This window comes from Ovis aries, chromosome 13 (assembly GCF_016772045.2).
Source record: "Ovis aries strain OAR_USU_Benz2616 breed Rambouillet chromosome 13, ARS-UI_Ramb_v3.0, whole genome shotgun sequence".
Lineage (NCBI taxonomy): Eukaryota > Metazoa > Chordata > Mammalia > Artiodactyla > Bovidae > Ovis > Ovis aries.
The window spans coordinates 61,287,759-61,313,060 of record NC_056066.1 but is presented as its reverse complement, the minus strand read 5'-3'; the positions used below and the strand labels follow the sequence as shown (position 1 = coordinate 61,313,060).

General features: G+C 43.2%; 1 protein-coding gene across 4 annotated transcripts in view; it reads right to left on the bottom strand.

Annotated features, from left to right (window-relative positions):
• TM9SF4 (transmembrane 9 superfamily member 4) overlaps positions 1-24,491 on the bottom strand; it is a 53,038-nt gene extending 28,547 nt beyond the window's left edge. The window contains exons 1-2 of one of the 4 annotated variants that reach the window (XM_042230000.2): positions 5,235-24,491; positions 4,132-4,245 (exon numbers count right to left, since the gene is read on the bottom strand). In XM_042230000.2, the coding sequence (XP_042085934.1) occupies positions 4,132-4,245; positions 5,235-5,240 (120 nt within the window). In that variant the 5' untranslated portion in view covers positions 5,241-24,491. The remainder of the gene's footprint in view (positions 1-4,131; positions 4,246-5,234) is intronic. The other 3 variants (XM_042229998.2, XM_042229999.1, XM_027977062.2) reach the window with 3 other exon arrangements.
• Between the last annotated feature and the right edge of the window lie 811 nt (positions 24,492-25,302).

Genomic DNA, 25,302 nt, shown 5'->3' with positions numbered 1-25,302 from the left:
GAATTTAAGATTTAAGGTTCATGAGGGTAAGGACCATATGTATCTTGCTCACCTATGTAGCCACTGTGCCTACAGACCTAGGCATATAGGAGGTGCTCACCAAATGTCTGCACAATGGAAAACGAGAGGAAAAAAGCGGAAAAACAGCTAAAAGCTCCATTATGGGAAACTGGCCAATAAATCATAAACTAGTCATTCAATTAAATATTATGCAACCATTAAAGATGAAGTTTAAGAAGACCATGAAGGAGAACATTTAGGAACTGATGCAAGAATGTAGCTCTGGAAACAGTGACAGCCACAGACTACTCCCCAAATCACGGATAAAATAGAACCAATCAAAATGCTGCAAAAAATAAATTTTAAATGCAACTAAAATTATCTTTGCTGTTTAGACTCTATTGACCATTCCTTATACACCATCTGAAAGTATAAATAATTTTAAAAATCCAGGTCCAATCCTTACTTAAAACTCTTGTTTTGGAATTAGGAATTTTTCTAATTTTGAGAGAGCAATGTGGTTTTATAACACCTCCCAGCTGGATATGGAGTAGTACCCCACATTCAATGACTGTTTGTACAAAGAAATGTAAAAATAATTATACTAAATGGGACAGATAAAGTCAATAAAAAAATTAAGGGCAGGTCTTGCCTACAATGAATTTAGAAAAACCCTGGTTTCAGAGCTTTTTTAGATGTTGGATTGAGAACTGGGGGCCTCTATGAAGCATTTCATAAATTGCTTGAAGCAAAATAATCAAAAAGTTATTATCTGTTGTAACTGCCTATTATTTTGTGTCTCGTAATATTCTCTCCTCCTGGACAATCAAAAAGAATCCACATTACAAAGAGACAGTCTCACCTTTATGTCCCCTCCCGCCCTCTCTTCCCACCCACAAGTATGTTCTCACACACCCAGCTTGGCAGGACTGAAGCCAGAACCACCCAGCCTTCCCCACACCACAAGCTTTGCTCTGGAGGGGGCTTCTGGCTGAGGCACTGGGAGGAAGGTCCTGCAGTGGTGAAGAGCTAGGCTCTGAAACTAACCCTATGTCTCTATCACAATGTGTCCTTGGGCAAGATGGTTCACTTCCTTGGGCCTGTTTTCATAACTGTAAAATGTTCAGTAAATCTCTAAAATATACAGTAATCTGCCTCAGAGGGCTCTTGACAGGGGCATCTTGAGCTAAGCCACGCATAATGCCTGGCATGTTACTTTGATTATTGCTCCCCAAAATTACAAACGGACTTGCAAGGAAGAGGGATGCTCACAGCAATGCAACACATGGAATGGAGCCTTTGCTTGTTACACTACATAGCTCCAAATGCACTTTCTAACAGTAATTCATCATGTGTATTTACCCACCCTGCCAGGCTACGTACTAGGAGCTGGTGACACAGCAGTAACCAAAAAAGATAAAATTCCAGCCCTTCTAGAACTTGATTTGTGATAGTTTTCGATTTTCCACAAATGCATCATATTTTTAACCTCTAAATCAGTTAACTCCCCCTAGATAATGCAAAGTTGCTTGAATCTAATGCCCCAAGTAAGCATGACATGTAGCAATTTATAATTTTGCAAATACCCAAAATGTGGCGGCAAACAAAGGCATGTGTAGTACACGACAGCGCGTCCCAGCCCTTCAGGACCCTCTGGTCTTCTGCTCTCCCTTTTGAACACCGGATGCTTAGGATGAAAACTGTATTTTCTTACAAGCTCTCTGCTTTGCTTTTGCACAGATCAGTAGAGATGTGGTTTCCCAAGAACACAATAATGAAGTAAGAAATGTACATTTTAGGAGCAGAATTTATTTTCATAACTTTATAAATTTTGCTAGCCCTTTTTACAGAATTGCTAAGGATTTGAAGGACTACTAAAAATTTCAACTATTTTGCCTATGGGGGACTGATATAGTCAAGAAGCTGGGGGTTTATGGAAGTGCGAGAATGCCAAGTATACTAGGCTGTAAACACTGCACAGAGAAAAAGACTAAGAAAAATATCCAGAAGCATTAGGAGCAGTTGTATTTGGGTGATGGCTTACTCCTTGGAAGGAAAGTTATGACCAACCTAGACAGCATATTAAAAAGCAGCGACATTACTTTGCCAACAATGGTCCGTCTAGTCAAGGCTATGGTTTTTCCAGTGGTCAAGTATGGATGTGAGAGTTGGACTATAAAGAAAGCTGAGTGCCGAAGAATTGATGCTTTTGAATTGTGGTGTCAGAGAAGACTCTTGAGAGTCCCTTGGACTGCAAGGAAATCCAACCAGTTCATCCTAAAGGAGATCAGTCCTGAGTGTTCATTGGAAGGACTGATGTTGAGGCTGAAACTCCAATACTTTGGCCATCTGATGCAAAGAACTGACTCATTTGAAAAGACCCTGATGCTGAGAAAGACCGAGGGCAGGAGAAGGGGATGACAGAGGATGAGATGGTTGGATGGCATCATCGACTCAATGGACATGGGTTTGGGTAGACTCCAGGAGCTGGTGATGGACAGGGAGGCCTGGCGTGCTGTGGTTCAGGGGTCGCAAAGAGTCAGACATGATTGAGCGACTGAACTGAGAGAGGAGTTCCTTTAGCTGGGAGCTCTGGTACAAGGCGGCAGCCCTCCCTGGTGGCTGGTCCTCGCGCCTTAATATAAGACAGCTTTGCAGGGCCAGCCACTGCAGTGCCAGAGTTTTCCAAGGGACTCTGCTGTATCATAGTTCAAGGTCTCCCTCTGCTCAGTCCTGCTTCGCTCATTCCCTCTCAAGTGCCGACCCTGAGTGCCTAGACAATAAATCTCATGTAGCAAAGCTCCACCTCAGAGTTTGATTCTGGGGAAAACTAAATACGAAAAGGTCCACCATCAACCCCCTGCCCTATTTGGGGCTTTGAGAATGCCACTCAGAGTCTGTTGTTATAGGAGACATTACCCAAGGTGTCAGACTGTCCACTGCCCCTGATCAATCATATTTTAAAATGACTCTCCCATAATCCCTGTCACAAGTGACTGACACGGAAGTGGGCACCTAAGCTGAAGAAGTGAGGTGGCCTGGACTCTGATTTAGGACAATGCTTTCCAAACCCTAATCATTCATGTACTGACTTGCCCTATCTACCTAACATTTATTCTACTATTTGCTTGGGTATGATTCATTTTTAGATGAATACACTCATTTAAGAAACAAACATTTTATCTCGATTAAAAATGGAAAACCAACGATAGTCATGAAATCATGAGCTGAAGTAATCACTATATTTTATAGTATAATTAAAAGAAAACAGTTATTAAAATATATTTGTTAGCAACTTAAAATTATCTCATATACCACCACTCAGATATGCAGTGCATAGTTAAGAAATACTAAACCACAGAATCCTGGCAGAAGCTAAAACTGAAAAAACAGAATCCATAATAGGCTGCGTACACACGTCTGATATGAATTATGCAGAGAAAGCTGGCGACAGAGAGGAGGATGTGCGTGCGCGTGTGCACAGTCGCATCTGACTCCTCGTGGCCGCAGGGACCGTAGCCTGCCAGGCTCCTCTGTCCATGGGATTTCCCAGGCAAGAATACTGGAGTGGGTGGCCACTGCCTTCTCCAGGGGATCTTCCTGACCCAAGGATTGAACTCGAGTCTCCTGCTTGGCCGGCAGATTCTTTACCACTGCACCACCTGGGAAGCCCAGAGGAGGATGGAACAGCCCCAAAAGGGAGGCAGAAACATCACTGAGGAGGAGGCAGGTAGAGAGACAGAGACAGAGAAAGAGAGACAGAAAGACACAGAAGTAAGTATAGGAGAAAGACATGGAGACACCTGTAAAAGTCAAAGTAGAGAAACAAAGACACCGAAAGAACCAGAAATAGAGCCAGAGCCAGAAAGAGAAAGAGAGAGAGGAACACAGAGAGAACGCACAGAATCCCAGAGGGAGACGGAGAGCAGGAGATCCTGGAACTACGGGGCCCTGGGGGTGGGCGGGGGAGGGGGCGGACTCCTTCCAGCTCTGAGCCGGGGACCCTCTTGCTCTCAGGCTGACTGGTCTGTGATCTCTGCAACCACAGGAGGGACGTGACCGCTCACTGTGCTCCTGTAGCCAGGTCCCTGGCCCAGCACAGAGGCTTCCATAGACCCGGAACACACTTACCTTGATCTCAACAGGATCGTTCTGGTGGAAGTTGATTGGTGCGACCCCAGGAACGTAGAAGGCCCCTGTGCCACACGTGAGCGAGAAAAGCAGTAGGGACCACGGCAACCAATCCTGCTTGGAAGAAGAGAGGCAGCAGTCAGACCAGAGGAAAGAAGTGAACAACCCTCTGCGGCACCCTCATGTCTGCTGCAAGTGACCCCATCTTACCTCCACTCTGAGAAGCCTGAGCACCTCCCTAAGAACTGCCATCCAAATGCCCCCCAAAGTGATACAAGGCAGATTCTGCACTTCCAGAAATGAGCCACAGACTGAGCACGGTAATTAACATCAGGGCAAACTAACACAGGAGCCAGGGCTCCCCACTCCTGTAGCCATGTTCCTGTCACTGTTCCACGTGTTATCACTGTCCCACAGGCCAGTGGGAGACAAAGCTCACAGCGCCCTGTTAATTCTGCTTCTCTACACAGCAATGGGCTCCCGGTGTCAGGAAGCTTGTATTTACCAATGTATTTTTCTACAAGCCATCTCCTGATCCCACCACCTCCCATATTCCATCTCGACTCCAGCTACACTGGCCTTCTTACTGTTTCTTAAGGGTGAGCCCTTCTGCACCCTCTGGGCCATCACCTTCACCGTTCCCTCCTCCAGAATGTCCTTCCCACAGATGCCTGCCTGGCTCATGTCCAGTCCCTTATTTCATTCAGGCCCCTCTCAAGTCCTCAGAGAAGCCCCCACTGACTAGCTGTCTAAATGGCCTCCTCACTCAGTCTCCTCTAACGTTAACACATTGCATAACCATGGGTAAGAGTTTTTAAAAAAATAACTAGATTTTAATACATTTTGAAAAAGTAAAACATACACAGTAAATGACTCAAACAGCAAAAATGGGTACAACAATGAAAAACAAATCTTCCTCCTTCTTCAGCTCCCCATAGACAACTGCTAGCACCAGTTCCTTGAAAATCCCTCTGGAGATATTCTATGCACGTACAAAGGGAAGCATTCAGAAGTATGGGCCTGCCTTGATACAACAACAACAACAAACAGACTTTTATTCTTTCTTTCTGTGACAGAAAGCCTACTGACTGTGGGCTACTTACCAGCATCCAACCTCCTCTCCATCAAGTGGAGGACTTCCTCCACTTGAACAGTCATCAGAAGATTCCGGCTCTCTCTCTTTGCTAGGCCTTATGGGGCAGTCCTTAGATTGTGTGTGCTTTTGTGCGAGAGAAATAAATCCTGTCCTTTCTTTTCCTCTAATTCCTCTCTGAACCTGAATTCCAGGTAATAAAATGCAAGAAAGACAAATCCTGTACTACTGGCATATAAACTGTCATCCAAAAGTCAATTAAAAATAATAAGCTAACTCTAAATTTTTGAAAATGATGCAGAAAACAGGTAATCCAGATACCATCAACAAACCACAGAACAATTTATCTTAGAGGAAGAATCAACAGATGAAACATGGCAAAGGATGATTTCCGTAATATGCCAGATTCTTAATATTTTTGCAACCAAAAGCAATTCAGAAATTTGGTTTAGAATTAATGACCATACCAAGATGATACTGTTAGTTTTAGCTATTAAAATGCCACTGCTTTGATATTCTCATATGGCTGGAGGGATTATAAACTGAAACATTTTTGGGGGGGCAGTCTGATACTCTGTAACAAAAGCCCCCCAGAACTGGACACTCTTTGACCCTGCTAGGACAGGAAACGCGAATTAACTTCTTGGACAACCCAATACTAGATATGTTCAGAAAAATATACCAAAAATGCCAAGATGTACATAAAAGAATGTTCACCCCAGGATTATTTAAAATAGTGAAATAGTTCATAACTTACAACAGTAAAATATCCAATATTAGTGGAATGGGTCAAATTATGGGGTATCCTTTTATGTAGTTATTAAATAGGATGATGTATTTTTTCAGTAGGAATATCTGAGCTTTAGATTTAAGCAGAAAAATTAGGGAATAGAACCTTGCTCAGCAAGATCTGCTCCGCTTTTTAAAGTTATGTTTGAGAAAATGAGGCAATGTCTTCCTTTTCTGTATATCTGTAATTGGGCTTCCCTGATGGCTCAGATGGTAAAGAGTCTGCCTGCCATGTGGAAGACCTAAGTTTGATCCCTAGGTTGGGAAGATGCCCTGCAGGAGGGCATGGCAACCCATTCCAGTATTTTTGACAGGAGAATCCCCATGGACAGAGGAGCCTGGCAAGCCACAGTCCATGGGGTAGCAAATAGTTGGACATGACTGAGCGACTAAGCACAACAGATCTGTATTTTCCAGTTCTTCTTAGGGGATTATACAAATTTATACCAACTAAGAAAAATAATGAAATAAATCAGGCAAAAGAAAACATCACTGTTCCAAATGCCTAGGTTAGGGCCAATTCTAGCTTGGTATGGAAGGAACTCCACCTGCTGGCTCCAAGATGTTTTTCCATCAGCAGCTCCCACTGTTTCTTTCTAAGCCTTCAGGAAGGCCCTAAGGTTGTCCCTGTCTTTGGTGAGCAGACTTGCCCAAGTGAGGCTGCCTTCAAGGGCTTTGCTCAGGGTGTTTCCGACACTTGCTCTCACCTTGTTCAGGTCCTACCTACACTCGGAGGTCCCGTGTAGGTAATGTTTCTTCCTTCAAGAACTCCTCAGATCTCCACAGGAGGAATTATTCTCTTTTTTCGTTATTTTTTAAGGCTCTTTATGAATATTTCTACCACAACACTAAAGGCAAGAAATCGGAAACTACCCAATACCCAAATGAACTTTCACATCTATATATGTTCAAAGACGGCTACTTAAGTTACTTGACAAATATTTAAATCTGTACTTGTTTAACACACCACTATTAGCACTTCTCATGCTGTATTATGGTTTAAGTATCTGCTCTCTCTCCACCTACATGAATCACTTGTCTGGCTTTCTTGGTAGGACTACTCGATAAACTCTTATCAAACAAGCTAATAATAAGCATCAAGCAACCTCTGATCTATAAAAACATAAAATCGTTCATTCACATAGAGGTTGAATACTATGGTTCTTAACTTAGCTATACCCCCTTGGTAACTGATTTTCAAATCTTCAAATTTAAGGAGTTTGTGGTACCTCCCACCCATCCAAGGACCTACACTAGAGACTCTTTGAGACATCTATTATGTCCATAGCCTATCTGTATATCTAAGATAGTGGTTCTCAACCATGATGCACATTAGACTAACCTGGAGAGTAAATGGATTAAATTCGGAATCAAAAGGCACAGAGTGGCTGAATGGATTAAAAAACAAACCAGCTTTACACCTCAAGGAACCAGGAAAAGAACAAACTAAGCCCAAGCTAGAAGAAGTAAGGAAACAAGATTAGAGTAGAAATAAATTAAAAAGAGACTTTTAAAAATAGAGAAAAAATAACAGAACTGTGTTGGTTTTTTGAAAAAGCTAATACTGACAAACCCTAGCAACACTGAGGAGAAAAAAACTCAAAATCAGAAATGAAAGAAGAGACATTACAACAGAAGCCTAAGAAATAACAAGGATAAGGTTCTACGGGGAACGTTTATAGGTCAACAAATTGAATGAAACAGAGACTGAATCAGTAATCAAAAATCTCCCAGCAAAGAAAAGTACAGGACTAGATGGCTTCAAAGGTAAAGTCTAACAAACATTGAAAGAAGAGTTAATACTAATCCTTAAACTCTTCCAAAAATACAAGAGGGAACACTTCCAAACTCATAAGATGAGTAGCTCCCTCATACCCAAAGCAGACACAGACACCACAAGAAAACCAGCTATAGGCTATAGGTTAGTACCCTGGATGAACACGGATGCAAAAATCCTCAACCACATGCCAGCAAATTGGACCTCACACCTCACTAAAAGTAGCGGACACCAAGATCGAGTGGGACTTAATCCCACCATATAAGGATGGTTCAACAAATGTAAGTCAATCAATGTGATAAACTACATTAACAAAATGAGAGGGAAAAAAACAAACTTTTCAACAGACTCAGAAAAAGCATTTAATAAATTTCAACATCCATTCATGCAACCACATGGAACATAGATTCTCCAGGCAGGAATACTGGAGTGGGTTGCCATGCCCTCCTCCAGAGGATCTTCCCAACCCAAGGATCCAACCCAGGTCTCCCACAGTGCAAGCGGATTCTTTACTGTCTGAACCACCACGGAAGCCCATAAAAGGAATTTACCTCAATACAATAAAGGCCACATATGAAAAGCCCACAGTTAGCATCGTTACTTCTTGCTAATCAAAAATATATGTGTTCTACCTCCTACAGTGCTGGTGGCGGTGGGAATGAAAACTGGTGCACTCACTATAGGAAACAGCATGAAGGTTTCTCAAAAAACTAAAAATCGTTTCCTTATGATCCAGCGATCCCACTCCTAGATACATATCCAGAAAAAGACTATAATTCAAAAAGATCCATTCACCCCTATATTGACAGCAGCACCATTTACAATGGTCAAGACATGGAGGACACCTAGGTGTCTACTGACAGATGAATGGATAAAGAAGATGTGGTGTATGCACACGCACACGCACACACACGCATGCGTGCGCGCACACACACACAGACAATGGAATACTACTCAGCCATAAAAAGGATGGAATAATGCCATTTGCAGCAACATGGATGGGCCTAGAGATTATCACACTAAGTCAGAAAGAGAAAGACAAATACCATAAGATATCACTCACAAGTGGAATCTAAAATATGACACAAGCGAACATATCTACAAAACAGAAACAGACTCGCAGATACCGAGAATAGACTTGCAGCTGCCAATGGGGAAGAGGGAAGAAAGGATTGGGAGTTTCCCACTGTACCACACAGGAAACTATATTCAATAACCTGTGATAAACCATAATGAAAAGGAATATATATGTATAACTGAATCACCCTGCTGTATAGCAGAAATTAATACAACACTGTAAATCAACTATACTTCAATAAAATTTAAATATATATATATTGGAGAAGACTCTTGACAGTCCCTTGGACTGCAAGGAGATCCAACCAGTCCATTCTAGAGGAGGTCAGTCCTGGGTGTTCTTTGGAACGAATGATGCTAAAACTGAAATTCCAGTACTTCGGCCACCTCATGTGAAGAGTTTACTCACTGGGAAAGACTCTGATGCTGGGAGGGATTGGGGGCAGGAGGAGAAGGGGACGATAGAGGATGAGATGGCTGGATGGCATCACCGACTCAATGGACGTGAGTTTGAGTGAACTCCGGGAGTTGGTGATGGACAGGGAGGCCTGGCGTGCTGCAACTCATGGGGGTGCAAAGAGTTGGACGCGACTGAACTGAACTGAACTCAAGTGTGTGTGTGTGCGTGTGCGTGCGTGCATGCGTGTCTGTGTGTGTTCTAAATTTCCCTTCCTAGGAAGCTCAACACCAGACTTGCCTTATCTGATAACTGTCAATTGAGGCCAGGGCAGATGATTATAATCTCTTATGGCTATCAAGCCAATTAAATCTAAGAAGTTACTCCAGTTCTTTTGTAACAGAGTCCTCTAATCTTAGCAGAGAGACACTGCCCATAGGAACTGAAGGGCTCCATGAGACCTCAGGTTGCAGAAGAATGAAAAGCAAATCCCGAAAGACTTCAATATACTTTTATTCCAAAGTCTCAAACGAATGGAGCAAGTACACACAAAAAAACCAAACAAACAAAAAGATGAAAAATACTCACCTTGGCGAAAAACAACATTAAAAAGTAACAGGAAGTCACAGAGTCACTAAGCAGCTAAAAGTAAGTACAAGGCACTGTGGTACAGCCTCTTCCACGTGCCAAGTCCCCACTTTGTGCTCAGCACTTTACAAACACTGACTCACACCATTCTCACAACTACCACTACCTGGGGATTTCTATCACCATTTCCCAGATGACTGCCGGTTAACCTGAGACCCAGAGATTATATAACTTGTTCAAGATCAGAATGTAGAGAAACAGTATGCTCTTTTCAGGAAGGTGAGCTGCATTATACGATGATGCACATGTAATGATGACAGTGATAACAATGTCAGCTAACATTTGCTGGACACTGACCATGTGCCAAGCACAGTTCTAGGTTCTTTTCAAGCAGCAACACAATTAATCTTTACAACCACCGTATGAGGCAGAGACTCTTATTGTTCTCATTTCAGAGATGAAAGCAGTCTCTCTCCAAGGTCCATGCTCTAACCAGAACAGAAAGGAGTTCGCTACACAGAGCACCTACTATTTGTCAGGCACTGTGCCAGCCTCACAGAATGCACCCCCACGAGCCAGTTGTGGGACAGATAAGTCATCAGCCAATTGCAATGCTAGGTCCCAGTTGCTATGGAGGGCCTAGTCTTTTAATCCTAGCAGCCAAGAGGCTACGGAGTACACAAGAGCAGCAACAAGCCCGCCCAGTCTTGGAGGGGTGTGGTGTCAATCTAAGCATTCAAGTCTCCTCCAAAGGAAAGGAGAGAGAAGGAGGGAGTGCTGCATAAAGAGTGAAACGCAGGGACAAAGGCCTGGGGGCAACCATAAGGAGTTTTTGGCAGATGAGGTGTAGGTTGGTGCTACTGGAACTCTGATGTACATATAGATCACCTGGAGGCGTTGTTAAAAGGCAGAGTCTGATTCCGCAGGCCTAGAGGTAGGGGTGGAGAGTGTATTTCTTACAAGCTCACAGGTGATGACAACACTTGTAGTTCATGGATCATTCTGTGAGTCGAAAGCATGAATAGGTCTGTGCAGACAGGAGGCTGGAAGGTACGTAAGGGATACATCACACAAAGCCACACTGAGGAGTCTGGGCTTTGTCCTTTGTGCACTGGAGAGACTCTGAAGAACTTTAAGGAGGAAAGGAGTATCTGCAGTTGTAAAGATTACTCTGGTAACTGAGTACGTGTATGTGTTTGGGGGAAGGGTGTATATGTGTCCAGCACACTTCTGCTCCAGAGACACTGTAATGTTCAGCCCTAGATTTGACAACTAACAAGGATAAGTGAAGTCACCTATAAATTCTTGGTCAAATGTGAACAGAAGCAGCAGCCAGGTTGGGGAATAGAAATGGTAGGCAGTGGTTCTGAAACTTAAGCAGGCAAGGAAATCACCAGGAGGGATTATTAAAGCTGATTCCTGGGCCTAACCTCCCAGAATGTCTTCTTTGGTAGTTCTGGAGCAGGGCCTGAGAATCTACTCTTCTAGTAAGTTCCCAAGAGATGCTGGAACTTGTCTTGGGATCACACGTTGAGAACCATGGGTGCAGTGGAAAAAGCACAGGCTCTGGGGGTCATACAGATATGAATTCAAGCCCTGACCCATCACCTCCTAGCTGTGTGCCTTTGGGCAAGCTTTTTAAACTCTGAGTCTCAGGTTTCTGATTTGTGAGAAGAAACTAGGAAACTAATACTCAACTCGTGGCAGGGTGCTACACTGACGACGGCAGTAAGGACTAAGGATGGTACACATTCAGTGTGCTTGATAAGGCAGAGTGGCTTTGCTCTGGGTTGCACTGGAAGGCAGGACCAATGAGGACACTGCAAGGAGGAAGATGTAGGCTCATTCTAAGGAAACTTCCAATAAGAGAGTTACCTAGCTAAGGAAAAGGCCACTGTGACTGTGAAGTGATTGTGAAGTCACTCAGTCGTGTCCAACTCTTTGTGACCCCATGGACCGTAGCCTACCAGGCTCCTCCGTCCATGGGATTTTCCAGGCAATAGTACTGGAGTGGGTTGCCATTTCCTTCTCCAGGGGATCTTCCCAACCCAGGGATCGAACCTGGGTCTCCCGCATTGCAGACAGATGCTTTACCCTGAGCCATCAGGGAAGTAAGGAAAAGTCCATAAGCAGAGCTAAACAGAGAGAAGCAGGTGACAAGGAAGGAAGAGGACGGTGATATTCCTACCCTAGTGAGGAAAGTGAATCAGAAGCCTCATGACCTCCCAGGAAACTCAAGAAATTCATGATTCCTTTGAAACTACGGGATGTTCCACCAAGCCAAGCAGCCTAAAGGTAGAACAAAACAAGGCAAAGTTCCAACCCGAGTTGGGTTCCTTAAAGATATCTCTTGAAGAACCTGAAAGTGAAAGTGTAGTCGTGTCCAACTGTTTGTGACCCCATGGACTGCAGCCCGCCAGGCTCCTCTGTCCATGGAATTCTCTAGGCGAATACTGGAGTGGGTGGCCATTTCCTTCTCCAAGGGGTCTTCCCAACCTAGGGATCAAATCTGGGTCTCCTGCATTGTGGGCAGACTCTTTACCATCTGAGCCCCAAGGGAAGCCGTAGGGGGTCACATAATCCATGAGGCCAGAGAGGGAAAGTGACATGGTCACACAGCAAGTTGTCTGCAGAGTAAAGAAGGTCCAGCTCTACCAAACCTGGCAGAGCTGGGTGATCAGAAGTGTGTCCCCACTGTGGGAGCCATGCTCAGAGATAATTTTAGGTCATGATTAGAGGTGTCCAAAGAAGAACTTGATGCCACAGATTAATTGCTTTTTATCTCCCTTTACCCTCCTCTAATTCTTTTCTTCTCCAATACTACGCCTTCCTTGTCCCTCCCCCAATTCAATGGTTTTCTACTAATAACCAAAGCACTGTAGTCAGTTTCACAATTATCTTTTACTTTAGGATTATTTTGGAAAAAGAAAAAAAATGAAGGCAGACTAATTTTACTAAATATTAAATATAGAGCTACACAACCTGTTTGGCACTGAAGAAGACAGGAAAGAAATGTACAAATTGAAACAGGAGAAATATTAGAAGAAAATATACTTTAACACAATCTTGATATGAAAAGTTTTCTAAGAAGAAAACAAAATCCAGAAGCTACTGAGAAAGAGAATATACAGAAAGGAAGAAAATGAAAAAAAAAAATTCATTGTAAAAAAAGACAATTTGAATGAAAATATTTCGCACACACCTGACAAAGGGCTAATTTCTTCAATACACCGAGAACTCTTACAAACCAATAAAGGACAAACAACCCCAAAGAATAAGAACGGGCAGTTAAAGAAAAAAAGGTTCATATGGTCAGACACAAGAAGATGCTCAACATCATTCAGAATCTAAAAACTGCAAATGAAAATAATGACATCTTTTTTACCTATCAGAGTCAAAAAGTTAAAAAAAAATCTGAATACACTAGATATAGATAAATTTGGGGAGAGCAATTTAGCACAATATACACTTAAGTGGGAGGCAGGGTTATTACTGAAAGACTGCCAACATAAATTATTAAGTAGAAAATAAAGATGCACATCAATGTATACTATAATCTCATTTGTCTAAATAAATTTTTAAAAAGAATGTACCAAAGCCAAAGATATCACAAGAAAAGGAAACTACAGACAGATATTCCTCAGGAACACAAATGGAAAAATCCTTAACAAAACATTAGCAAACTGAGTCTAGCAACACAGAAAAAGGTTTACATATCATGGCCAAGCGGGTTCTAGCCCAGGAATGCAATGTTGGCTTCATATCTGAAAATCAAATAACGCAATACATCGTACAAATAAAAAACAAAAACTATACAATCATCACAATTAATGCAGAAAATGCACTTGATGAAGTCAAACACATATTCATGATAAAAACTCTAAACAAACAGGAATAAAAAAGAACTTCCTCAATCAGATAAATGGTAGCTTTGAAAAACCCACAGCCAACATCATACTTGATGATGAAAGACTGAACGCTTCCTCCCACGATGAGGAACAAGGCACGGATGTCCACTTGTGTCATTTCTAGTCAGCACTGCTCTATAAATGCAAATAATACACTCGATGCTAAAGATAAAGTCATCCAGATTAAAAAGAAAAAAGTCCTTTTATTCGCAGATCACATATCTTGTATCAAGAAAATCCTAAGGAATCCACAAAACTACAACTAATAAACAAGTTAGATGAGGTCACAGACTACAATATCAATTAAAAACTACTTGTATTTTACATACTAGCAACAAACAACCCAGAAATAAAATTAAGAAAACAGTTTCATCTACAGTAGCTTCAAAAAGAATAAAGTATTTAGGAATACGCTTTTAAAAAGGACTTGTATCCTGACAACTATAAAACATTGCTAAGAAAAGTGAAAAATATCTAAATAATTGGAGAGACATTCCATACTGAAATGGAAGACTCAGTACTGTTAGGATAGCAATTCTGCCCAAACTAACCTATGGATTCAGTGCAATCCCTATCAAAATCCCAGCAGGCTTTTTCATTGAAACTGACAAGCTGATCCTTAAATTTACCTGGAAACACAAAAGACCCAAAATATCCAAAATAACTTTAAAAAAGAACAAAACTAAAGGATTTATTCTACCAATTTCTAAGCAATTATAAAGCTACAGTAATGAAGACACTGTGATAAGGATAAGCACAAGAGGCCAATGGAACAAAATTAAAAGTCTGGAGATAAATCTTTGTATTAACAGTAAACTGACTTTTAACAAAGTTGCCAAGGCAATTCAATAGGGAAAGGGCAGTCTTTTCAACAAATGGCGCTTGCACAATTTGGCAGCCATGTCCAAAAGGAACCTGACATCATGTACAAAAATTCACAAAATGGATCATAGACGTAGACAGAAAAGCTAGCAAAAAAACATTTTTATGTCCATAAAACATCTACTTTTAAAAAAGCAGATTATTTTTTTAAGTAGATTTTTTTAAAAGTAGACGTTTTATGGACATAAAAATGTTCTGGAGAAATATTAAAAAAAATCAGTACACCTGATGAATGGATAGGGGATAGCTGAGTGACTTTCTTTTCATTTGTAACATTTATGCTTTTTTCCATGTACATGGATAACCTATATTCAAAATAAATACACTGACATTTTAGGAAGGGGAAGGTTTCCTCTGAAAGCATTTGGGCAAGTTCCCCTGAAGATGGGCAGAAGATGGCAGCTATAAGGTAAGAATGATGCCGTGGAGATTCTGGAGCCAGGTGTGTGATCTGAACCAGACCAGATCAGTCATTCTTAAACTTGGGAAAGTGTTGCAAATCCCTCTGAGAATCTTAAAAAAGTTAACAGAAGCTGCTCCCAGGAAAAAACACTCCAAAATGCAGAATATGACGTATGAGTCCAAGGAGATCAAAGACCTAGAAGTTGACAGGCCCTTGATTAAAGAACTCTGTACTGGATCCCATTTCAACTTTTTGTGATTATTTGACTTAATTCCCTTTGTAGCCCTTGACCGCCTGATAGAGGATGTTTGACGTGTATTTCATTTCTGTAAGGAAATTAGGAAGAATCAAAGTACCTGCTTCTTGCGAAATCCCTTTATATCTTCCTTTAATTTTTAACTGATCCCCAGAAACTCTCACATGAGACTGTCTGAAAAGTCAGTTAAGTATTTAGCAAACATCTGTTGCATGTTCAGACCCATCAACAGAGTGGGAGTCACAGGAGAGGTGAACCAGTCCATTCAATGCTATTTGCTTTACTTGGTTTCCAAGTCACAAAACTGCAGAGGTAGGATGTCAAGGAACAAGGTGATGGTAATCTAGAAGCCCTCGTACTGTAATCTAACTCTCCATCTCAGGCAAAGATATGGGTGACTAGGAAAGTTATAAAGCTCAGGAGACCTAAGAATCAAGGTCTTGCCCTCTCTATTTTATTCTTGGGGGTTGGGCACACAGAAAAACTTCTCCCAAACAATAGCCAAATGAAGAACTATTAGGACCCAAAAGTACCCTTCACCCCTCCCAGCCAACTCTGCACCACCCAGTTTGAAAGGTATGAACAATTAACTTCTTCCAAAGAAAATAGGAAGTTTCCCCTGAGAATTGAAAATTTTTCATTTACTCATATTCTCTGTGGCCAGAAGTTAACCTTTTGTTTTCTGGAGCTCTCTGCCTTGCTGTCTTCTTTCCCATAAACAGCATCTGCGTATAGAGCGTGGCCAATCTGAACAGCCTTCCAGATTCCTATTCCATGCCCTTCCTGCTGCAAAAGCTGCACTTCCCTTAAGAGTAAGCTAGATTCTTCTTTTTCCTTTTCAAAGATACAATCATTATTTCAAGATCATTCAGTAACTGCTCCCCAGATTTGCAGGGGTGGGGGAGAAGAAAGAAAAAGACTTTGGGGCAGTTTGCCAACAGCTGACTGAAATCAATTACCTAATCAGTGAAGCTCCCTAAGAATTCAACCATACTTGAACGAAAGCTAATGACAGCCAAAGACCACTTACCAAGCAGCATCCATGGAGCTAAAGACCTCAGGAAGAAAAACAAACAAACCCAGAACCAAAATTAGCCACAGGAGACTGAAAATGTAGCCTTTATTTCAGAGCCCATAGACACTGAGTGACTACTGGGGTGCTGCTGCTGCTAAGTCCCTTCAGTGCAACCCCACAGACGGCAGCCCACCAGGCTCCCCCATCCCTGGGATTCTCAGGGCAAGAACGCTGGAGTGGGTTGCCATTTCCTTCTCCAATGCATGAAAGTGAAAAGTGAAAGTGAAGTCGCTCAGTTGTGTCCAACTCTCTGCGACCCCATGGACTGTAGCCTACCAGGCTCCTCCATCCATGGGATTTTCCAGGCAAGAGTACTGGAGTGGGGTGCCATTGCCTTCTCCTTCTTCAGGAATAAAATGGAGCTAATTCTGAGAGAGATGGGAATACCAGACCACCTAACCTGCCTCTTGAGAAATCTGTATGCAGGTCAGGAAGCAACAGTTAGAACTGGACATGGAACAATAGACTGGTTCCAAATAGGAAAAGGAGTACGTCAAGGCTGTATATTGTCACCCTGCTTATTTAACTTACATCATGAGAAACGCTGGGCTGGAAGAAATACAAGCTGGAATTAAGATTGCCGGAAGAAATATCAATAACCTCAGATATCCAGATGACACCACCCTTATGGCAGAAAGTGAAGAGGAACTAAAAAACCTCTTGATGAAAGTGAAAGAAGAGAGTGAAAAAGCTGGCTTAAAGCTCAACATTCAGAAAACGAAGATCATAGCATCTGGTCCCATCACTTCATGGGAAATAGGTGGGGAAACAGTGGAAACAGTGTCAGACTATTTTTTTGGGCTCCAAAATCACTGCAGATGGTGATTGCAGCCATGAAATTAAAAGACGTTTAGTCCTTGGAAGAAAAGTTATGACCAACCTAGATAGTATATTCAAAAGCAGAGACATTACTTTGCCGACTAAGGTCCATCTAGTCAAGGCTATGGTTTTTCCTGTGGTCATGTATGGATGTGAGAGTTGGACTGTGAAGAAGGCTGAGCGCCGAAGAATTGATGCTTTTGAACTGTGGTGTTGGAGAAGACTCTTGAGAATCCCTTGGACTGCAAGGAGATCCAAGCAGTCCATTCTGAAGGAGATCAGCCCTGGGACTTCTCTGGAAGGAATGATGCTAAAGCTGAAACTCCAGGACTTTGGCCACCTCATGCAAAGAGTTGATTCATTGGAAAAGACTTTGATGCTGGGAAGGATTGGGGGCAGGAGGAGAAGGGGACGACAGAGGATGAGATGGCTGGATGGCATCACGGACTTGATGGATGTGAGTCTGAGTGAACGCCGGGAGTTGGTGATGGACAGGGAGGCCTGGCGTGCTGTGATTCATGGGGTTGCAGAGTCGAACAGGACTGAGCGACTGGACTGAACTGAATACTAGTAGCTGATACATTGTTACAAGAGTGGAGAAACATGGCGACCCAGTGGTTAAACTTGGCACTTTCAGGGCAGGGGTCCCGTTCAGACTGTGGTCAGGGAACTAAGATCCAGCGTAGCCAAAAAAGTTAACATAATTTATTGGGCAGAGACACACACAAAGACTCAAAAGTGTTCTCTGGGGGTAGGGAACAACCAACTGTGTGAAAGTCCAGGTGAAACTAATAACTACCCTCACCAAGCAGAAGACATCCAGACCCAGACCTTGAGGCCAGAAAGTACAGAAATAAAACATTAAAAATGCACGGAACTTCCCTCCCCGCTTGGGTATTTATTAAATACTCTGTTAGCCCAAGCAATAGGCTTAGATAGTTCATCTCCTAAAGATTTCAAACCCTGGAGTAGGAAAGTTACGGCATGTTCATCTTTCATTTCATTTAATCATCACAATTCTTGCAGAGTCTCATCCTCATTTTAAAAATAAGAAAACTGATCCAGACAAAAAAGTTCTGGAGATGGATGGTGGTGATGGTTGCACAATAATGTGAATGTATTTAATGCCACTGTACACACAATGTCTCTGTACATGCAATGCCAGTGTACACGCAATGCCACTGTACATGCAAAGCCAGTGTACACATAAAATAGTTTAAATGATACATTTTATGTCTATTTTACCACAGTAAAAAAAATTTTTGTTTTAAGTAACAGGTTTAAAGAACCAAATGGTTGGCCGGAAGTCATAAAACCAATCAGTGTCAGATTCTAGTCCATGAGCTTAGACCCAGCCTTAGTTTCTTCATTTGTAAAATGGGTTTTTGTAAAGATTAGATGGAACAGTGGATGGACATATGGTTTATCAACTGACATGTATCTTGTGAACAGAAAATTTCCCCTCAAAATTAGGTTACCTAGGGGATTACCACAAACTTTAAATATTGCTTTTGAATCCGCATGTCAAAATAGGAAGATTTTTATAGAGAGACCACCTCATTCAGGAGTTGCTAATTCAAGCCCCTAGAAAGGCCATGCAAATTACCTACTGGGTGACGCTGCTAAGGAATAAGCCAAACGGTATGGAAGACTGGGTCCTGCACGGGGAATGTTCTTTATGGGAAATTTGGGCCCAAATTTTCAAGAGAAAAATGAAAACTCAGAACTTTTGTAATGTGGAATCTCCCAATTATTAAATATTGGCAACTAACTGGAAAAAAATGTAAAGTCCTGTGCCTGCCAACCTCTCTTCCTTGCCCCCCAACCCCAATCAAAGCCACGTGAAGATGTGCTCCATAACCGTCACTTCATAGCATGAGATCTGCTTCGCTAGAAACTGAGGCCCAAAGATACTAAGTGACTGGCCAGGGCACCCAGACTCCCTTCTAAACTGGCTTATGAATTCAGCTCCAATTTGTGATTTGATTTTGTTTTTTAAGAACTGCCAGTACCATTTAGTATACCCTCTGAACACAAAACCTTGAGATTTCAAACCCTGGGAGATCTGTCAGTTTTAATGCTTGGGGATAGGTGAGAAGTCATGGTACAGAGCAGAGAAGGAAGCAATGAAGAGGAATGGGACAGAACCGAGAAAGAAGTCCCAGCGTCCGAAACCATGTTCCACTTGGGAACTATCAGTGTCAGCAAATGGTTCAAGGATCAAAGCAGGTCTGGGGCGGTAGGTGGCTCCTACCATTCGCCTATGGCCAGATGGCCCTGTTCATCCTGAGTCCTTCCCACCTTCCTGCCAGTGCCCAGAGATCAAAACTCAACCTTCAACATTCTGTGACCTGCTTCTTTTTCACTGAGATCAAAGGGAAACTTTTGTCCAAGTTGTAAAAGAGAAACCAAGAGGCAACTTAATGCCACCTCTGCCTTCCTTGGACTTCCTGGGGGGATTAAGGGCACTCCTTTAAAGGGATTTCTCAGAGAAACACATCTGTGCCAAGGACTGGTGTTGGTGCCTCGGCTTCTAAGGACACAGCGGCTCCCGCAGAATACATGTGCCAGGTGGAGCAAGCGGAGAGAACAGACAATACAACCAACAGAGAGCAGCCCAGAAAGGCCACAGGGACTAAGATCACGGGAAAAAAATATGATTTTATAGGCATATCAGCAAAAATCACCTTGAATGCAAGTATTCTAAGCCACAAAATTTTCAACCTCAAGTTGAAATTTTCAGTATCATTGAAGATTTTACAAATTTCATTGAAGAATTTAGAAATCCTCAAGTCTAAATCTTCATTTCACATATGACCTGTGCTGAAACAGACGAACAACACCAAAGTTATTTGCTCCAGGCCACCTGATAGATCAGTGGCAGTGCTGGGACTAAGCCCCAGCTGCCTCTTCCTCAATGAGCCGCTGGCCATTCCCAGGTGAGGCCCCGGGGAGACAGCAAGTTGCCACACACAGGACTGCTGGCAGAGTCCAGGCCTCCTGCCTTCTGTCCCAGGCCTCTATCAGCCAGACTTCATCACAAAACACGATTCCTGTGCTTCTGACTGGCCCGGAAACAGGGGGACAGGGGCCGAGGGGGATACGGGGAGGAAGGAACGGCTAGCACTGCTTTCATTTGATCAAAGGAACCTAGAGTCATTCAGACCATTCCCCTGCCTCTGGACTGGATCAAACTCAACCTCAGAACAGTGAGAACTGACCCAGCAATTCTACTCCTAGGTATACACCCAAGAAAACAGAACCAATGTTTACCCAAGAGCTTGCACACAAAATGTTCACAGCAACATTATTCATAACATCTCGAAAGTAGAAACAATCCCCAAATCCATGAATAGATGAAAAGGTAAACCAAATGAGGTCTATCCACACAATGGATCATTATTTGATCATAAAAAGGAATGAAATATTGACACATGCTGCTGCTGCTGCTGCTAAGTCGCTTCAGTCGTGTCTGACTCTGTGCGACCCCACAGATGGCAGCCCACCAGGCTCCCCCGTCCCTGGGATTCTCCAGGCAAGAACACTGGAGTGGGTTGCCATTTCCTTCTCCAATGCAGGAAAGTGAAAAGTGAAAGGGAAGTCGCTTGGTCATGTCTGACCCTCAGCGACCCCATGGACTGCAGCCTACCAGGCTCCTCCGTCCACGGGATTTTCCAGGCAAGAGGACTGGAGTGGGGTGCCACTGCCTTCTCCATGACACATGCTATGGCATGGATGAACTCTGAAAACATTATGCCTTGTTTAAAAAAAAAAAAAAGTCAGATAACAAAACACCACATATTGTTTGATCCCATTTATATGAAATGTCCCGAACAGAAGAATCTACACAGACAGAAAGTATATTAGTGGTTGCCAGGGACTGGAGGGAAGAGGGAGTGGGGAGTGGCTGCTAGTGGATTTTTTTAATGGGGTGATGAAAATATTCTGGAGGTGCGCAGTGGTGAAGGTCGCACAACTGTGACTATACTGAAAAGCACGGGACTGTGAACTTTCAAAGGGCGGATTTTATGTTATATGAATTACGATCCAATAAAACGGAAAAAAACATGACACCCCAAACAGCATGAACAATGTGTGAGAGAAATACACAGTTTTATTTTCCAAACAGAGGTTTCTAGACTCCTGAGATGTCTACAAACGTCAATGGACACTTCCCAAGTTCCACCAAAACAATATTCCTCAGAGCATACTCCATATGCTCAACAGTTCTATAAAGGATGCGATATGGGCCTGCTCCTCATCTCAGACCCAGCTAGAGCAACTAGGTATCGCATAACTTTATAGTCATCTAAAGCCAGGCAGGAGGAACGCAGGAAAACTACAGAGAACTTCTGTTTACATCAGCCATCTACTCCTAGCTGGGGAAGTTCAGGAAACACCCACTGTGCTAACACAGATCTGGGAGGTGGCAGCCGACCCCTGGGGAAGAAGAACCAATCACTAAGGAAAGGGAGGGAGGTAAAAACCCATAAATATCACTTGAAACTTGCACCCACAACCCTAACTTTCAAAATAAAAGAAAAAACCAAAAGCCAGCAAGTTCCCACGGTCACTGAATCTATTAGTTCGGTTCCTCTTTGGTTGTATGACTTGCCTCAGAAACCCAGACACCCCAAAGCAGAGCCACACACTTCCATCCCCAGCAGTTGTGAAACAACCTATTGTACGAGGGTGCGGGGACTGTTCTGACTTCCGTATAATAAAGGGCTTCACACAGACCAAGCTCAAGTTTATCTGCCCACCCAGCCCGTCACACGTAGTATGACAGACACGTAGTATTCCCTGGTAATAAATGTGCTTCTGTGACTTTTCACTATTGCATCGAACATGAAGCTGCTCATGTGCCCTCTTTAAAGCAGCCTCTGTGGGTCCCTGTACACACTACACTCTTAATTTCTGGAAATCAGTTTATAGTATTCATTATGAAAGCAGAGGATGATACTCCCAGGTGACACAACAAACATAAAATCACTTTGCTGTCCACTGTGCTTAGAATAAAATCCAAATGCCTTTCCATGGTTTCTCTGCAGGCTGAGAGCAAGTCAGCTCCCTTAATGTAACATTCTGAAAAGTGTGGGAAGGGTAAGCACTGTAACAGAACAGTCTTTCAAAATGCAATCCACAGATTACAAACTGTAGACTACAACCCACAATTACAGGCATGCTTCTAGAAACACAGCTCTTTCTGCCTCTCTTTGATTCCATCTTGTATTATTCTTTGCTCTCCCCTACCCCCGACTCCTCACCGTGTTTCAGCCCCTCCAGCCTTCTGTGTTCCTCAGACATACTCTTTCCCATCTTGGTCCTTTATACTTGCCATCTCCTTTGCCTGGAACACCCTCTGCATTGCTGGTTCCTTCTCGTCAATCAGGTCTCAACTCACGTCACTTTCTCTGAGAAGACTTCTCTGACCACGTAATCCAAAGCAGTTGCACCAGCCTGTCACCCCCCAATTACTACCACGTCATCTTGCCCTCTTCACACTTACCACTATCTGACATTACCTTGTTCATGTATTTTCCTACTGACTGTCTTCTCAGGCTAGAAAAACTCTACAAGCACAGGGACCTTGACCCTCTAACTTACCAGTACTTCCCTAACTCTTGGCACAGAGCAGGCACTCAAATATTTGTTGATTAAATAAATGTGTACCAGAAATATGTTAACTTATTACCTCTTAAAACCTCAGAACAGAGCAAGAATTTCCCAGTGCAATGCTATAAATGCAACTTTACTGAACTCCTTCCCTATGGCAAAAGAGGGTGTGACTTTTCCTGTTCATGTTAAGTTCTTATGCCATTCTTGTTCTGAAAGTGGTCCGAAAAAAAAAAAAAAAATTGGTTTCAACATACCACGTTTGGGATTTTTTTCTGTGGTCTAAGACCACAGATATCAAGCAAGGCTGTGAAGTCTTTTACCTGACCTCTGAGGTTCTAAATAAGAATCCCTTATTAAATAAAAAGGATAATTTATCAGTTGGTTAATAGGAGGAGGGGAATTTGTTATCAGCCAGTAACCTATCCTTGCTTGGCAAAAATCAATACCAAAGAATTTAAACAAGAATCTTCCTTTACTAAAGTCAAATATCTTTTGTGTCCCATCCTGTGTCCCAGGATGAAATTATCTGCTGAGGAAGCAACATATAGGAACAGTACAAAATCACTCTGGCCTAAGTGACTTCAATTTTGGTTCTGGTCTCTTGACAAGCAGAATGTGAGCCGACCTTCTGGAAGAAGAAAGGGCCAGTTTTTCACACATCTACTTCCAGCATTCTATACCAGAAGCCAGCCAGTTCTGACCCACTTTCCGGGTACAGCTTATCCACATACCCTTATCCACACAAACGCTTCATCCTAAAGAGCTGTGTGGCCTTGTAGGGGCACGTGAAGGGGAGGGGGCCAGGTGGCGCTGGCATAGTGCTTTTCACAACTGACTACCTCCATCATAATCACTAGAGTGCTTATAAAAGTGTAGATTCCTAGGCATCTCCTAGGCCAACAGAATTAGAATCTTTGGAAACTGCATTTTTAACAAGCTTCCCCCCACACACCACAACTCTTATGCACAGGAAAGTCTGACAACCAGCGGGATAAAAGATCCCTAGGAGAGAGGCAGGAAATTGGAATTGAGAGAAGACGAGATGTGATTAGAGAAGGATCTGGGGATTGACAATGGGGGCTGGGGGGGTAGGGGTAAAGGCATGCTTCCGGGTATCGGCAGTCAAGACCGGCAGTGGGGACAACTGAGGGTAGAGGTGAGGACAGGGCTCTAGAAAGGATATGACACAGGGTTCGGGGTGGGAGAGGTGAGCACGCATCCGCGGACTGGTCAAGATAGTGGGGAGGCGGGGAGGCGGAGAAAGCAGGGTACAGACGTGAGAGGGAGGAGCAAAACTGGGAGTAACGGGGGCTCTTTGAAGGGGTGAGGACTGCAAAGTGAAAATTGGGAAATGGGGGTCACAGGAGGCAAAGACCAAGACTGGAATAGGAACCGCCTAGGGTGGTAGCTGAGACCCTTCCTCTGACCCAGAACCTCCCCCAAAACTTCGGGCCTTGACAAGCCTGAGTGCGGGGCAAAGGCCGGAGACGGGGAGTTTGGGGGAGACAAGCCCAATCAGGGATGTCTCTCAGGCCTGAGCTAGGGGTCTCTGAAGTGGATCGGGCCAAGCATGGGACGCCAGGAAGTCCTAGGATCCCCCAAAGCGGCCCGCTCCATCTCCGGCTCCCGGAGTCTCCTTCACTCACCATCGCCGCCGCCATCTTGGATCCACGTGTCGCCGTAATGACGTCAGCGGAAGTGGGGTTTCCTTGGTTACGGAGTTTACCTCCGCGAGGTGCTGCCCTGTTTCAGTCGCTCTTGTGGTCGCGGTGAGTGGAGGCGCAAAGAAGACTTAGCTCCTGATCGCTAGCCTGGTCTGGGCAGTTAGGTCGCTGATTAAGTAAAAAGACAGGGTGGTGTAACTACGGAAGCCATGTTAACTCCTGGCAGACCCACGCTCTTTCCCCGGCTGACACTGCATTGTGGGTAATAGCGGAGTGCGTAAAGGTGCTTGTTCTGTGGGTTCCATCTTTACTATTGGCAGGAAGGTTCGTTGCCAGGGTTACCTGAGCCCCTTGATTTGGTTGAGTGGGATCCGTACCAGGGCTCCATTAGCAGAATGATTTGTAATTAATGTATTTAATTATTTGCTTGGCTATCCAGTATTCTCTCCAATAGACTCTAATCCCTATGTGGGTAAGATCCTTTTTTTTAACCTTGTTTTGCCTCACTCTCATCTGTGAAATGGGGAGGAGACTATTTTAACACCTTCATTATAGGTTTATGATGAGAATCCAATTAACTAATGTTGAATAATATTATTAAATAAATGTCATTATACTCTTATGTCTACTCCTTCAGTCGTGTGGTAGGTGCCCAATACACTACTTACTAAATGGAAGAAGAAAACGCAGCGTCTTTAGTTGGGGGGGTGGGGCGGGGGAGACAGCTTTGGATGTGGACTTCACCTTGTTACCTAAGAGTGTAACTCGAGGCAAGTCACTCCACCTTCCTAAACCTTAGTTTCCAGTAGCTAGAAAAGGGGACT